The 16,500-nt window shown below is 37.8% G+C and overlaps 1 protein-coding gene across 5 annotated transcripts in view; it reads right to left on the bottom strand.

Moving 5' to 3' along the window:
• Positions 1–304: 304 nt before the first annotated feature.
• The window catches only part of LOC106075239 (protein ANKUB1-like), a 34,125-nt gene continuing 17,929 nt past the window's right edge, over positions 305–16,500 (bottom strand). For all 5 annotated transcript variants that reach the window (XM_056006675.1, XM_056006677.1, XM_056006673.1 and 2 more), the window contains 6 exons: positions 15,626–15,731; positions 11,376–11,480; positions 10,208–10,402; positions 5,183–5,350; positions 4,003–4,651; positions 305–1,378 (listed from right to left, as the gene is read on the bottom strand). In XM_056006675.1, coding sequence (XP_055862650.1) covers positions 609–1,378; positions 4,003–4,651; positions 5,183–5,350; positions 10,208–10,402; positions 11,376–11,480; positions 15,626–15,731 — 1,993 coding nt within the window. In that variant the 3' untranslated portion in view covers positions 305–608. The remainder of the gene's footprint in view (positions 1,379–4,002; positions 4,652–5,182; positions 5,351–10,207; positions 10,403–11,375; positions 11,481–15,625; positions 15,732–16,500) is intronic.

Here is a 16,500-nt window from a genome sequence, read left to right as displayed (position 1 = left end):
ATCGTATGCATCGTTTTCTTGTTTTCTAAAAACTATGGAGATGTGTATCGATGGCGGAAGCACTATTAATAGCTAACTTTTTGGTGTATCCGGTGTACAGAATAAAAGAAGTGTTGATAAAATGTTTTTTTAGGAATTATTTTTTCTTGTTGCACTTTTAAGCATAGCAGAATCCAATTTTTGAAGCTCTTCTGTTTGTAGATCAATTCTTATTTTTATTTAGTTGGCAATAGTGAAGTTCCATTTCGATGTCCTTGACATTGTTTAGTTAATCTTGAAAATCTTTAATAATAAACAAAAATACGACGCCTATCGACATTTTTATACAATGCGAATTTATTCACTTATAATTTAAATGCATCAAAATAGTTTGAATAGATCAAATGTAAATCATAGTTTATTACTGCAATGAATCAGGAATATATCAATGGATAGATCGGCTTTAGTTTCTTCTTTCTGAGTAGGCTACATACGTGAATGAATATAAACAATGCGAGTGGACAAAATAGTTCTATTTCTGTATAACTACAACGTAATTAAGGCGATCTTATTGCTGTGGCGCCCAGTTCGCAGTTTCGTAATGAAGGAAAGCTTTCAGCTTTTTGTATTCAATTTACTACTACATTTGTTTTTGGAGAGCCTTTCTCTATCGGCATGGTCCTTCTGAGATTATTGTTAGTTAGATTCAGGGCCACTCTGACCTGGCCCAGCCAGGGCTTGCCAGTAAAGGTTTTGGCTAGCGTCAGAGATTTGATGGCTCTTTCTCGGCTGGTGTCGCCTATGTACTTGGAGACCAGCCCTAGGGTTGACTCCACCAGTTCATCCTCTCTCTGGCCATGGTGATAGAAAAATGGCCGCCGAGCCTGCTCGTTACTCACCAGTGGAAGTGGAAGCCCGCCCTCGCTGGACTTAGCTTTGGACAGCAACATGGCGTCCGACAATCTCTCTTTCTTTTTCTTGAATCGGCTCCTGCGGGTTTTAGAATCTTCTTCAGAATCATCACCGAATGATACACCGGAAGTTACGGAAGGAGCCGTAAGGCTTTTACGATGTTTGTCCGCTCCGGCGTATAAATACATGGCCCCCTTGGCTTCTGTCGTCTGCTTATTTTGCTCTTGGAGAGTTAACTTGTTTGAGCTCGCTGTTGAAGATGATTGAAAATATGCCCCTTTGGAGTTGTTGATTAATCTGATCATTCCTGCTTTGGACTTAGAGATGTCCCCTTCGGGCTTGAGGTCTTGATCATTTGCGTTGAAAAGTCGTGAAGAGATTGGTGGCAGCTTGCCCACTTCAGACTTGGTTAGATATACTTTCGGTTTGTTGGTGTCAGAAATAGAATTGTTGTAATAAAGTCTACTTGAATTTGTTTTTAAATCCCCTGTAAGTAAAACAAACAAAAAATTACCAAAAAAGTTCATTTCGTTTTATAAAACTTTTGCAGAACTATTTGCGACTTCATCTAACATTTTTATTTTGAATAGCTTTAATGTAGCGCAGTTTTAAATTCATGCTTAGAGCGCTGTGGTCCAATCTCTCTTGTGGACCAGCAGATGGAGGGGGTATCTGGGAGAAGGTTTTCCGTGATGCCTTTTATGGGCTCAATTCAATAAATCAACTCTGCTCGGGTGTCGAAATGTTAATTTCGGGATTTTATGGTGCCCCTGAGTCCACCCAACTTTAATGGGTACTTTACTTTAGTTGGGGAAAGTAAAGGCGGTTGGTCGTTGTGCAGACCACATGACACCCTGCTTGTTTACCGTTGGCCAAATAAATAAATGACCTTAACATCATCTGCCCTATAGATCGTAAGGTCTAAAAAGGGACTTGCACTTACTCTCAAGCTCTTTTTTTTTTATTTCCCCGTCTATTTCCCCGCCTATTTACTCATTTATTTCCCCGTCTATTTCCCCGTCTATTTACTCATCTATTTCCCCGTCTATTTACTCATCTATTTCCCCGTCTATTTACTCATCTATTTCCCCGCCTATTTCCCCGTCTATTTACTCATCTATTTCCCCGCCTATTTCCCCGTCTATTTACTCATCTATTTCCCCGTCTATTTACTCATCTATTTCCCCGTCTATTTACTCATCTATTTCCCCGTCTATTTACTCATCTATTTCCCCGTCTATTTACTCATCTATTTCCCCGTCTATTTACTCATCTATTTCCCCGTCTATTTACTCATCTATTTCCCCGCCTATTTCCCCGTCTATTTACTCATCTATTTCCCCGCCTATTTCCCCGTCTATTTACTCATCTATTTCCCCGTCTATTTACTCATCTATTTCCCCGTCTATTTACTCATCTATTTCCCCGCCTATTTCCCCGCCTATTTACTCATCTATTTCCCCGCCTATTTCCCCGTCTATTTACTCATCTATTTCCCCGCCTATTTCCCCGTCTATTTACTCATCTATTTCCCCGTCTATTTACTCATCTATTTCCCCGTCTATTTACTCATCTATTTCCCCGTCTATTTCCCCGTCTATTTACTCATCTATTTCCCCGCCTATTTCCCCGTCTATTTACTCATCTATTTCCCCGTCTATTTACTCATCTATTTCCCCGTCTATTTACTCATCTATTTCCCCGTCTATTTCCCCGTCTATTTACTCATCTATTTCCCCGTCTATTTACTCATCTATTTCCCCGTCTATTTACTCATCTATTTCCCCGTCTATTTACTCATCTATTTCCCCGTCTATTTACTCATCTATTTCCCCGCCTATTTCCCCGTCTATTTACTCATCTATTTCCCCGCCTATTTCCCCGTCTATTTACTCATCTATTTCCCCGTCTATTTACTCATCTATTTCCCCGTCTATTTACTCATCTATTTCCCCGCCTATTTCCCCGCCTATTTACTCATCTATTTCCCCGCCTATTTCCCCGCCTATTTCCCCGCCTATTTACTCATCTATTTCCCCGCCTATTTCCCCGTCTATTTACTCATCTATTTCCCCGTCTATTTACTCATCTATTTCCCCGCCTATTTCCCCGCCTATTTACTCATCTATTTCCCCGCCTATTTCCCCGTCTATTTACTCATCTATTTCCCCGTCTATTTACTCATCTATTTCCCCGTCTATTTACTCATCTATTTCCCCGTCTATTTACTCATCTATTTCCCCGTCTATTTACTCATCTATTTCCCCGCCTATTTCCCCGCCTATTTACTCATCTATTTCCCCGCCTATTTCCCCGTCTATTTACTCATCTATTTCCCCGTCTATTTACTCATCTATTTCCCCGTCTATTTACTCATCTATTTCCCCGTCTATTTACTCATCTATTTCCCCGCCTATTTCCCCGTCTATTTACTCATCTATTTACTCATCTATTTACTCATCTATTTCCCCGTCTATTTCCCCGCCTAAGTAAGATCCTCACTGTCCATGTTTCCACATCACCATCGCCTAATGGCAAACCCAATGTAAACTAGTTCACAATGTCACCGCTACGTTTTCGATGTAACATACCAAATAATCAAATTTTGTGGAGTCCCTTCACTTTTTGTTTTCTTAGTTCTATGTGGCTACTGAGTTTAACCCTTATGGTAAAAAAAAAAAAAGAACATGAAATGATGATGAGAGCTGGTCTGTGGGAGACATTGTAAAGAAAGGTATCTAGAACTTGAAATAACATTGAAGTCATTCCTCAACAGTTTGTTGTTAATTAAATATTAAAGTATGTAACAAAATGAAAAGTAAAAAGGAAGGGGTCCAGCATGTGTGTACTCTATTGGTGAAAATAATGACAGATTTTTTTTTGGACCCCAAGCAAATAATTTTAAAAATAAATCTTCTTTTAAAGACTCTTTTCATAATTTCAAGTTTTTATTTTTAAAAATTAGTAAATGTATTGAAATTGAAGTTGAGGGTGTGTCATAGTTGACCATTTTAATAAACGTAATTAAACAATTCTACGACCATAATAAACAGAACTAGCAATACCCATGTAATAAAATTACATGTACGCACACATTGACAGGAGAGTTACCTTGTTCATTAGCAACATCGGAAAATTCCGATCTTGGCATGGGAAATAATTTGCTCAGCCTTGGCGGGAACTTGACGTGTCCCTTCTGCTGTGTCTTCATGTTGTGTAGTGCTATCAAAGTCCTGAAGTAGTTCTCTGGGTCCTCTTTGCATAATGTGGTCAAGTCTTCTTCACTCAGGAAGTTCTTTTGCCGGCGTTGCTCCTCTTTAGCCGTTTTCTCTTCTTTCTGAAGGGCCGCTTTGGTTCTGCCGTTCATGGGGCTTTTCGAGAATCCGTCGACGAGTACCCCGTGGTTCACCAAAGCGCCGTTGTAAAATGTTCGTCGTTTGAGGGAGGATTTGGCCACGCCGTATTTCAGGAGGGCGCGCTCTTTGGCCCGCTGGCACCATGCTTTCAGCAGGGCGTATGTTCCTAAGCGAACAGCGAACGTTTTCGTGATGTTAATTTTGGACCACTGCTTGGACACCAGGAACGAGGCGCAATGTTTGATCTTGTTTCGGAGGGCGAGGTTGATGGGTTCAAGGCCCTCGCCATCTTTGGCCTTAAGGCACGTGATGTCGTGGTAGACAAATAATTTGAGCACCGCGAGTTGACCGCACAGAGTAGCTTCGTGTACTGGACACTTCCGGCTGTCTTTGTGTCCATCCTCCTAGAGAAAGAAGTCAACAAAAACATAGTACTGTAAACATCCTGACACCAAAGTTTAGTTTAGATGTATGTTATCCTGGGAGGAAAAAAACGAGCTACCAGTCAGAAATGTAGAACTATTCTCAATAGATGAAGATGTCATTGGCTTTAAAACAAAAGAGGCTAGACTCCCATCCAAACTTGTATTCTACAAGCGATCCCGCATGGGCACCTTGTTTAAAAGCAGGATAAGCCAACACATTTTCCGGGCAAGAGAGGTGGTAGAAATATTTTTTTTAAATATGAACCAATACATGTAAGTAATGAAGACTGATATACGTGGTTTCAAGAGAGTCTTAAAAAGTAATATCTGAGGTTTAGGAGCTTAATAAAGATTGCTTCCTGTGATTTAGCAAGCCTAATAGAGTGCTACCTGTGATTTAACGAGTATAATATAGGTTGCTACATATGATGAGCATATTATAAAGTGCTACTTGTGATTTGGCGAGCATTCGGAGTAGGCCTTTCATTAACAGACATCCAATCCACCTACCTGGCACCAAGCACGTGACGGGTGATAGCCAGTGGCCTCGTCTGATCTGCACCCTAGCTTCAGCAAGTAACGAGCTAGGTCTACGTGGCCAAAGTGGGCGGCTATGAACAAGGCCACCCTCATCTGATACCTGACCAGCGCCTCGTCTCCGGCCAGCTGTGCTATTACCTGACAAAGGGTGCAAAAAAAAAATAATGGCAATGTCTTCGATTGCAATGATTAAGAATGAGTGCAGTGTTTCACATAACTACGCAAAAACAATTGCGACCTGCATATTTTTCCGCATTTCGTCTCCTGTACCCGCCTTCAATAAGGGCATTTCTTTGGGTCTCAAATGTGTGCCCCGCACCTTTTGTGAGAGCTCTCCAGATGTCTCTTTCAGAGGCCATATGCCTCCAGCTAATTTCCTCTACGCCAGTGAGGGCGAAATGACGCCTGAGTTGATCTTTAAAGCGCTTAACGGGGCCACCTCTATTACGCCGTCTTCCTTTAAGCTGACCAAAGAAGATCGCCTTTTAGTTGGACGCTGTCTGGAGCTACAACCGTAGTACAACCCAACCCTTTTCACCAATAGTCATTTTCTTTTATAAATAAAAACAAGCAATAGAAAAAAAGGTGTGTTTTTTTTTTAAATAAAACTAATCTAAGGGAATGAACCACCAATTACTGTCATTTATCTTAAAATGGCAGGGTTTAGCTTCATTTCTGCTATATAAAACAAAATTAATTTATTAGTACTAATCGATTAACAAAGTGGTTAATGTTTGGATTGATTTGTGTATTGTCATCGACTATAAATAATTATGCCAAATTTCAACTTGATCCCACAATGGGAAGTGGGAGAAAAAAAACGTGTCCAAATCCATATATACACCCACATCTCTCATTAAACAACATTTATTCCATTTATTTCAATATCAAACACAATAATTAATCACCAATGATCAATAAACTAACGGATTATTTTTTTTATTGATTAATGCCTTGTCAGGTACAATGAGTAATAGTGCACATTTTCAACTTGATCCGAGAATGGGAAATGGGAGAAAAAACGTGTTCAAACTTTTAACCAGACAGATTGACAGACAGACAGACAAAGTGAGTTGATATAAGCTTTGTTTAAAAACTGCCAAAGCCCCTGGCTTCTGACGGGCTCTAGGTTCAAATCCTGGCGAGGACTGGGATCTTTATTTTCGGGATCTTTAGGGCGCCTTTGAGTCCAACCAGCTCTAATGGGTATCTGACATTAGTTTGGGAAAAGTAAAGGTGGTTGGTCGTTGTGCTGGCCACATGACATCCTCGTTAACCGTGGGCCACAGACACAGTTGACCTTTACATCTGCCCTATAGATCGCAAGGTCTTAAAGGGGATCTTTTTATGCATTCACGTTTACACCAGGAAGCAAAGCTAAAAACAACAAAACATATGAAATCAAACATCGCTGTTGTCGAAGAGAAGGCTATATAAGATCGACACAATGATCTCGACTTTTCCCAAGTTGCTATAACTTCTGAAAGATCTCCCAAAGATAAACTGTTCGGACTGTGTACGTTTGATCAATGGGCATACCACGTGACATGTGTCTACAAGTAAGATCGGATAATCTGATAACACCTTCCTGATCTCGAGCGAGATTTTATTTCAACCTTGTCGGAATAATTGTACTCCACCTTCTGCATGTGGGAGAAGAAAAGACGGATTACAGGAGATCCTTCCCAAGACATTTTAGAATTGATAGCTAGGGGAGGTAATGTTTTAGTATCCCTTTCCCTTCCTTTTTCTACTTCAATCTAGACACAGACCTACGCATACAGGAGGATAGTAAGAAAATACTTGCTGTATACCAGCTGAGTTCCGATACATAATGGCAGTAGGTTGACTATTACAAGAGGAATGCAGACTTCATGATTATACAATGAGCAATGGGTGCCATGACGTATGGCGGGACGTTCGGCCATTTTTTTGTACAACACTTAGGCCTATATGAACTAACTCGGTCTGTTTGGCAGTAAATACAAGGAGGTACTTCATCTCGGATCAAGCTGAAATTTTGCACACATTTCTTTTACCCGACAATTGATTTGAATTGAATTGATAAAAGAAATTAACTAATTATTCAGTTAGCTATTGGTAATTAATTATTTTGGTTGGTATCTCAAACAAGGGAAACCATTGTACTTGACTGAAGTGGCGGTATAACCTGAATTAGTCCCCTTTATGCGTCGCCGCTTTAGAGTAATTTTGAAGCAAACAATAGATAACTATACACTCTTCTATTTTCCTATATACCCAACTAGTAGAGTGGTTAGTATGTAGGCTTGAGGCATGAGCCACGAGCTCTAATTCAGGTCGTTCCCTTTTTTTTTGTTATAAATGCTTTTAAAAAGCGATTACGGTAAAATTCACCCAGATATCCCCTTCTTTCTACCCCCCTACCAATTTTCCCAACTGGTCCAGATAAGGGATAGGTTCATAGTGTATTGAGTAAGCTGAAAGCATGAATTGATAAAATAACACTTCGTATAAGCTTTTTTTTTTTTGTAAAGTATATTTTTTAGAAATGTTTTTCTTGTTTTAGGTATCAATATGCTTGCTATAAAATATTTTTTTGTGTGTCGTTTCTAGATCTATCAGCATGCTGGCGCTTCCATTGCCTTTGGCATGCGGGAGAGAGAGAAAGAGAGCAGCACGCGACTTCCAAACGAGACAGCCGGAGAGCTATTACAAAGACTGCGGAATACAAATTTGACGCCAAAATGAAATCTAATTCCAGTGACAGCTCTAGACGGTGAAAAGTTGAACCAACCAACGGCAGACAACGGACGCTCTAAGTCCGCCCAGCTCTAATGAGTACTTGACATTAGTTGGGGAAAGTAAAGGCGGTCGTTGTGCTGGCCACATGACACCCTCGGCAGTAGAAACAGCTGACCTACAGTATCGTCCCTATAGATCGCAAGGTCCTAAAAGAATACTTTACTTACCTTTTTTTCTTCTTAATCTTCGTAGTTGAAAACAAGCCTTATTATTATTAGATCTAGCAAATTCTAATGCTACCCATAACAATAATGCGCAAATGTGCTGATCGCATGATTATGTCATAGAACACATTGATTGCGCAACGCTGTTGTGTAAAGCTTAATGTGTGTAGTGCTGACATTACTAGTAGGCCTACACACAATAAATAATTTTTAAAAAATTCGAAGCTACAGGTATTGATATAATATCTTGATGGGGGGGGGGGAGATGAGTAAAACAAAGGGATGAACAGTAAAATTTAATTCGCAAATACATTTTTAACATCCTTTAAAAAGCAATTTCGTTATCTTCTTAAGTATAAGCCTACGCTGCAGTACAATTATTCCATAATGCCCCTCATTTCGTTTTGTTAAACGTAGTCTAAGACAGTGGCAATCTAACATTTCGTTCAACGTAGTCTAAGACAGTGGCAAGCTAACATTTCGTTCAACGTAGTCTAAGACAGTGGCAGGCTAACATTTTGTTCAACGTAGTCTAAGACAGTGGCAAGCTAACATTTCGTTCAACGTAGTCTAAAACAGTGGCAAGCTAACATTTTGTTCAACGTAGTCTAAGACAGTGGCAAGCTAACATTTCGTTCAACGTAGTCTAAGACAGTGGCCGGCTAACATTTCGTTCAACGTAGTCTAAGACAGTGGCAAGCTAACATTTCGTTCAACGTAGTCTAAAACAGTGGCAAGCTAACATTTTGTTCAACGTAGTCTAAGACAGTGGCAAGCTAACATTTTGTTCAACGTAGTCTAAGACAGTGGCAAGCTAACATTTTGTTCAACGTAGTCTAAGACAGTGGCAAGCTAACATTTTGTTCAACGTAGTCTAAGACAGTGGCAGGCTAACATTTTGTTCAACGTAGTCTAAGACAGTGGCAGGCTAACATTTTGTTAAACGTAGTCTAAGACAGTGGCAAGCTAACATTTTGTTCAACGTAGTCTAAGACAGTGGCAAGCTAACATTTTGTTCAACGTAGTCTAAGACATTTTTTACGACACATGTTGGAGGGAAGGCTAGCAGTTTACATGTATTCAAAAGATCCAAAGCAGTTTATATTACCCCACCTAACATTTTATTGATTTTTTTTTTACCTTACATTAGGGTAAAATGTTCAGATACTTGAAACCGCCACAAGAGAAACCTCTATACATAATACATTAACAGACTCTTGAAACCTTGTCAGCAGACATTCACCTTCAAAGGACAGATCTACGTTAATAATGCAGGTTATTAACAAAGAAAAAAAATCTTTCCAACATTTAAAATTTACAATTTTTATCCTGATGTGTAGTTGAAATTTTATCTTGGAACTATCAACAATTACTGTTTTTGTGTTAATAGTTAAAAGAGCGCGAATTACGTGGTCGAAATCAATAATACAAATCGTTACTTTCTCTAAACATATATTGTGCAAATAGGTTTAGGGGTCAGGAGTCAGGGTCGTTATAAGATTCCGAATAAAAAATCTCTGTTCTATTTTGAGATGTTCAGTTTCAGCAGCCCAGCTTCTTTCTATTGGATTGACTGCGCCAAAATATCGTGTACCCCTTCTTAACACTGTTACAACAAGCATCTTACCACAGCACTCATTACTAAAGTTCTACCACGAGGACCAACACTTTAAGTCATCATTAAAACTATGCATTAAATGTACGTCAATTTTTGAACTTTAACAAGGTTACAAAGACAGTTTGTGTGGAAACACAAACTAAAAATCGACCCCCGAAGTCGTCGACCCAGACAGGTTTCAGAACTTTGAAGGGTCTAAAATATAATGATGTCGGATTTTCCATATCTAGTTTACAAGTTATAAACGGGACGGACGGACGGACAGACAGACCACACAAAAATAATAGTGTCTAGTCCCTTTTAGGGGGCCGCAAAAAAAATATCCATGTTTAATTGATTTATAAATTGTTCCGCTTTAAAAGATTCCACATATCTAGCTGAACGTAGTCGAACATAGTACTACATACTTTGTACAAACTTGTATATTACCTGTGGAGTGAAACCCATGATAGCCAAGTTCAGATACTCGTTCCAACCATCCCAGTTCTCTAGCATTATGGTGTGACCAATGTCCACCCCGTAGTCGTCCAGACGGTTGCCATCAAACATCTCCCGTCCATCTTGGGTGACTAGTCTGAAGATGCCAATGGGCAAGCCCGTCTTCATGGAGGCAATGCTACGTACCTGTAAGAAAGAAAGTTGAGTTGAACACCTGTTTATTGAACTTGTAATATTTTGGAATCAATTAGCGTCCATACAATATAAGTTTTAAACCTATACTTAGGCATTACACACAGACACAGATACATACATACATATATATATATATTGTTATAAACTTAAGGAAAGCAATAAATCAAGTCAGGTCTTTATTCATCAGACGTCACAAACACATAATAAAAAGGTCTGTCTTAGTCACAGTAGTCCTTCGCGGAACTCTTTTTTTTTTTTTTTTTTTTACTAAATGTCTACATTTATCTTTAGACGTTCGTGTCTTGTACACATCATGCGAGTTAGTGTAGCAGCAGAGTTATAACTATATATATATATATATATATATATATATATATATATATATATATATATATATATATATATATATATATACAATATATAATTGTTGGTAACATATATGTGTATATGAAATTATTGTTTATGAATATACACATTGTTCTTGCCGGTTGTCGACTCTTAGCACCAAACTGCTGATAGACAACTAAACCTTTGTAGGCGTAATATATCTTACATAAAACTACAAATAACGTGAATAACTTCCTTGTGAACAATACTAAATATAGCCTAACTTTATTTATAATAGAGACACAATCAATCTAAATTTAGATCAAATAAATGTAGTAGACTTTAGTAATGACATTCTTTTAACAAAATCTAACTCACTACAATAACACAACCTTTCAGTCTCACGTTCTGGAGTCGTCTGTCTTAACTAACACCAAATGACGACAATGCCACCTATGTTGCATCATTCACAACTAATAGCTAATCTCTTCCAACCGTCACCATAGAAACACACACACTCCATATCACACATACTTGCAGGCACATAAATTAACAAGCACAAACTTTGTTCTTCTCAATCTCATGAGCCTAATAGTACAACCAATGTTTGTATTGTATGACTCCTCTAGATCTCTACCTGGTCAAGTTTCATACGTGAGATATAAATTGTTTCAAAGACGTTGATGGTCTGTTGGTTGTGTGAACAGTGGATAGACAAGACTGGTTTGACTTCTTCCTTCAACTGCAGAACACACAAAAGTTAAACCAAAATATTACAAGACTATACAATCTGTTAGACACTTAATTAGTATAGAGACACACCATAATTGATGGACTTTGAACGCGACATCTAGTGACGTCATGAATTACTGGGTTTTAGTTTATCTATGCTATTATTAGACAGTTGGTGTTAGCAATTCAAGGTAACATCTTATTACGGACAGAGACTGGACTGTGGCCTTTATTCAAGTATCTAACGGTCTGGACTTGGTCCTTTCTACTTGTTAATGTGTAGGCCTTGTTCATAAGTAGTTTAAACCTCATCTAATACACCAGTACAAGTAATCTGACGAAGTCAGACAGCCATCATACAACTACAAGGTCAAGGTCTATCACAATCAGTGTACAATAGATGCTTCATAATAATAGAAAATACTTGACAACGAAGATGTAAAATGATTATCCCAGTTGTGTTTTGTTTCAAAGTGACATGTTTCAAATGTTCCTTCAGAGTTGAAGATTATCTACTTCCTAGTCCAAACCTCCCGCAGGACGACGGGGGATGGCAGCGGGCAGGGTATGAATCCAAGACCATCGAAACGACCTAACGACTTTCCAGCGCGCATACCACACGACCATATTGCCACATGTGAATTTTGAGATGCCTGTAAGTGTAAATTTATTGCAACTCACTGGATAAACACAGCGCTGAATATATTTTTCTTTAAATCACTAGTACAGTGATAACTTGACTGATTTCAAATAGCAAGCCTACAGTTAAAAAACAAACTGTATAAAAATGTGGAGCGCTTCATTTTTCTTCCCAGCTTAATGCTCCACAGTTATATTTAGTTCAACAATTTATTTTCCTTTTTTTTTTAAAGTATAACCAAAATGTTTGTTTAAAATATATTTTTTTGGGGGGAGGGGGTTATAGAGGAATTGTTATCTTATCTTATATAATACAGACGTTACTTCAAAAAAGAAGATGATTACGTCCAACGCGTCATGCATTTAGTCATGCATATTAACCAATGACTTAAATTCTGCCAAGCCACTGGTTTTCCTGGCTAGCTCAGGCAACCCATTCCATGCTCTAATAGCACTAGGGAAGAAGGAGTATTTGTACAAATTTGTCCTAGCATATGGGACGAGGAATGTGCCTTTATCTTTGTGTTTTTCTGAGTATTTTACTAAATTTTGTTTTTGTATTTAAAGATTATGGTTCAGTGTTTTATGTATAATTGCTACTTTACTTTTGAGTCTTCTATCCTGAAGGCTTTCTAAATTTAGTGATTTTACTAAAGGTGTTACTCTAGTCAAATGTGAATATTCGTTTGTTATGAATCTCACTGCTCTATTTTGTGCCTGTTTCAGTTTCTTAATGTTTTCCTAAGTTGAGGGGTCCCATTTTTCAATATTGTCCTAACCAGGGTTAAATAACATTTTAGTTTTATGTTCTTATTGGATTTATAGAAATTTCTTTTTTATTAACAAACCCTAATGCTTTGTTTGATTTTTTGATAGTTTCATCAATATGGGGATTCCATGACAGTATTTCATTTATTATAACATCTAGGTATTTTGCGTTTTTAGTCTGAGTTACTGGTTTACCATGAATAAGATAAGTGGAATTAATTTCTTTGAGTTTTTTATTACTTTTAATAATTGACATTTTTCTGGGTGGAAAGACAAGCTACAATTTGATTTCCATTTCTGTAATTCATCTAATTCCTTAACTAATGCAATTTGGTAAACCATTTATGTAAATTAAAAATAGTAGTGGACCTAAGGTTGTTCCTTGAGGTACATCTGAGTTTTCTTTTATTGGTGTTGATTTAGAGCCATTTATCATTAAAGTTTGTTCTCTCGCTATCAGAAAATTTTTAATCCACTGATGCAATCACCAATCAATTACCAATCAATACCAAAATATTTTAATTTTTTAAGCAAACTATGGTGGTGAACTTTGTCAAAAGCCTTGGAAAAATCTAGTAAGATAGCATCTATTTGCTCACTATTATCTAAACCTTTTGAAAAATCATATTTCGTGTATTTTTAAGTCATTAAAACATTACATTGGGATTTATTGATCCTACAGATATGTTTTATTGTAATTTATAAACGTGGACAGCTAAGTGAAGTTAAAAGTCTAAAAATCAATTCTGTTGAAGTTCAATTAATGATTCATTATATTATGACAGTTGGAAAAGTTGTTGTTTTTTTAAGTTGAGCAGCATTTTTATTTGTTCCCAGGCTTGCATGTCTCTAAGTGCCGGTGTACGCTATACAATCTATTATTGTTTGTTTGTTTTACATGTTTCGGATGTTCCTTCAGAGTTGAAGATAGTTTACTTCCTAGTCCAAACCTCCCGCAGGACGACGGGGGATGGGAGCGGGCAGGGTTTGAACCCTGGACCATCGATAAATCTGAACGACAGTCCAGCGTGCAAACCGCACGACCAGGCAGCCATCCTAGTGGACAGAATATGTTTCATTTTTTTAAATATTAGTACAGCCGAGATATACTTTCAGAAAACGTAAAGCAACTTAAAATTTACTCAGTTATCACATAATCGGTACACTATGGCTGACTACGCAATGTTGTTTTTTTTTCCTTTTATTATTGAATTATTCCAATAATAGTCCTCTAGAATAAATTTTCCTGAACATTTATTTATTGTAGGCCTACTCTTGACTCAAAATGCCAGATTTAGTCTCTAGCCAAATTTACATTTTTTTTTTTTATTTTGAAAAATTATAAGTCAAACTAGAGTATTCCCCATGTGGCCAATGAGCTAGTAATTCTTTTCTCAGCAATATACATCAACTGTTAAATTTCTAGGAAACTTGTTAGAGACGATCAGCTGTCCAGGTTCCTGGATTCAGGATCCTGTAACCAGGTTTCAGGATTCAGGTTCCATGAAATTCTGACTTGAATATTGTAAAAAGATTTAGACTAACATCTCATAGAGAACTCGAGGAACATTCTTCAAACTTTTACTTCTGAATCCTGGTCGAGAGGAAGATGTAAACTCTGTTAAAACGATTCTCACCGTGTTACACGTTTGGTTTCCGTTCAAATGTCAATAGGCAACATTCAATAATTAGGGGATGTGTGGATAAGAGATTGGTCACTTAACAAGAGGGCTCAAGTTCGAAACTCAACTCGAGAAGAGTTGTTTTTGCTAAGCCTAAAATGTTCCCTAAGGGCAGCACGGACCCCCCCCCCTTTTTCCTTCTATGGTACAAAAAAGAGATGGGACCACAGCGCACTGAGCATGCAACAAGATAAGATAACATAACCTTTATTCAATTTGACTACAATTGACTACCTCAGCGTAATTACTGTAGCAATAACAATACAGAAGCAAATACGAACAAATTCACACACGAAACACATACACACTCACAATCAGGGCCGGTCCTAGCAATTGCGGGGCCCTATCGCCCTATGCGAAACTGATTGCGCGGGGCCTAGTCTAGGTGAGAATAAGGATAGTAAGTGAAAATTAAGATTTTGTATTAGAAAATAAATTCGGCTTTGCATTTTATTCATTCTTTTCTAAGTACAAAATTGCGATCAAGTTAACTTTACTTTACGAATCTTGATACCTATGGCATATTTTTATGCCAGTGACTATAAAAGTAAATACGGTATTGGTTATGTGGAAAATTTGTCCGATCATTACATTTTATTACATGAAAGCTGACATTGCCTTTTTTTTAATGCGCGTAGGAATGACGTTTTCCATAATGAATGACACACACAAATGATAATTTTGTCTATTTTTCATGAGATTTTTATGAGTTTTCAGGAGATTTTAATTAGTGCAGCAAATTTTTCGTATATAATTTGCAATTAATAATTACACATAGAATTAGCGCGGGGCCTATGAACGCGCGGGGCCCACTGCGACCGCATAGGTTGCAGTGGCCTAAGACCGGCCCTGCTCACAACCAGCGCTAATAGATGCACTGTAAAAAAACAATTTTTAAAAATACACTGTTAGTGTTTGATGTCAGTTAGGCCTACAAACTATTCTTCTAATATCCTAAGAGCCGAGGCAGTAAATAACAAAATGCTCCACAGCAACGCTGCGTAGTTCTGTCAAATGTAATTTTAGTGCTGATGAGAATGGCTGACAAAAACATGATATAACTTACTTTAATTTGGATGTTTGTCCCTGGTAAAATACCCAAGTCAGTAAACACTAAGGCATCTTGGAGATCGGCTCCTGCATAGGTCAGTGCCAAGACTTTCTTATCTTGCCTAGATAAAAAAAAGTTGTTAACAAAACGAGTGTAAATGATTACAGATGTGACGAAATGTCGTAATCCCAGTATGAGAACCTTCAATCAAACGTATTCTTCTAGCATGAAGAAGCTTATACCACACAAAACACTGAACCATAATCTTCAAATACAAAAACAAAATTTTATAAAATACTCAGAAAGACACAAAGATAGAGGTACATTCCTCGTCTCATATGCTTGGACAAATTTGTACAAATACTCCTTCTTCCCTAGTGCTATTAGAGCATGGAATGGGTTGCCTGAGCTAGCCAGGAAAACTAGTGACTTGGCAGAATTTAAGTCATTGGTTAATATGCATGACGCGTAGGACGTAATCATCTTCTTTTTTGAAGTAACGTCTGTATTATATAAGATAAGAGAAGAGAAAATATAATGAAAGTCTAAAGGTTTGCCATTCTTGGGACAGATGATGTATAGTCAAACTGTTCCTACGGTCAACGGTTAACGAGGGTATCATGTGGACTGCACAATGGTCAACCACCTTTTAATTTATTTAACAAACGCCAATCACCTATCATAGCTGGTTGGACTCATGGCTTCCTAAAAATCCCGAACTTCAAAATCTCAGTTATTCACCTCGGTTCAGAAGATCGCTTTATCATTCAGGCAGTATTTTTAAAAAATCAAAATTGCTTACTTTTAAATAGTCAGAATGGCATCACATGCTAATGTTGGCCAATAGGACTTTCATATTATGTTATAATAAACATCTTTGATGTTAGGTC

This window comes from Biomphalaria glabrata, chromosome 12 (genome assembly GCF_947242115.1).
Source record: "Biomphalaria glabrata chromosome 12, xgBioGlab47.1, whole genome shotgun sequence".
In the NCBI taxonomy this organism is placed as follows: domain Eukaryota; kingdom Metazoa; phylum Mollusca; class Gastropoda; family Planorbidae; genus Biomphalaria; species Biomphalaria glabrata.
The sequence above is the reverse complement of the archived record's forward strand: the minus strand, read 5'-3'. Positions and strand labels throughout refer to the sequence as shown.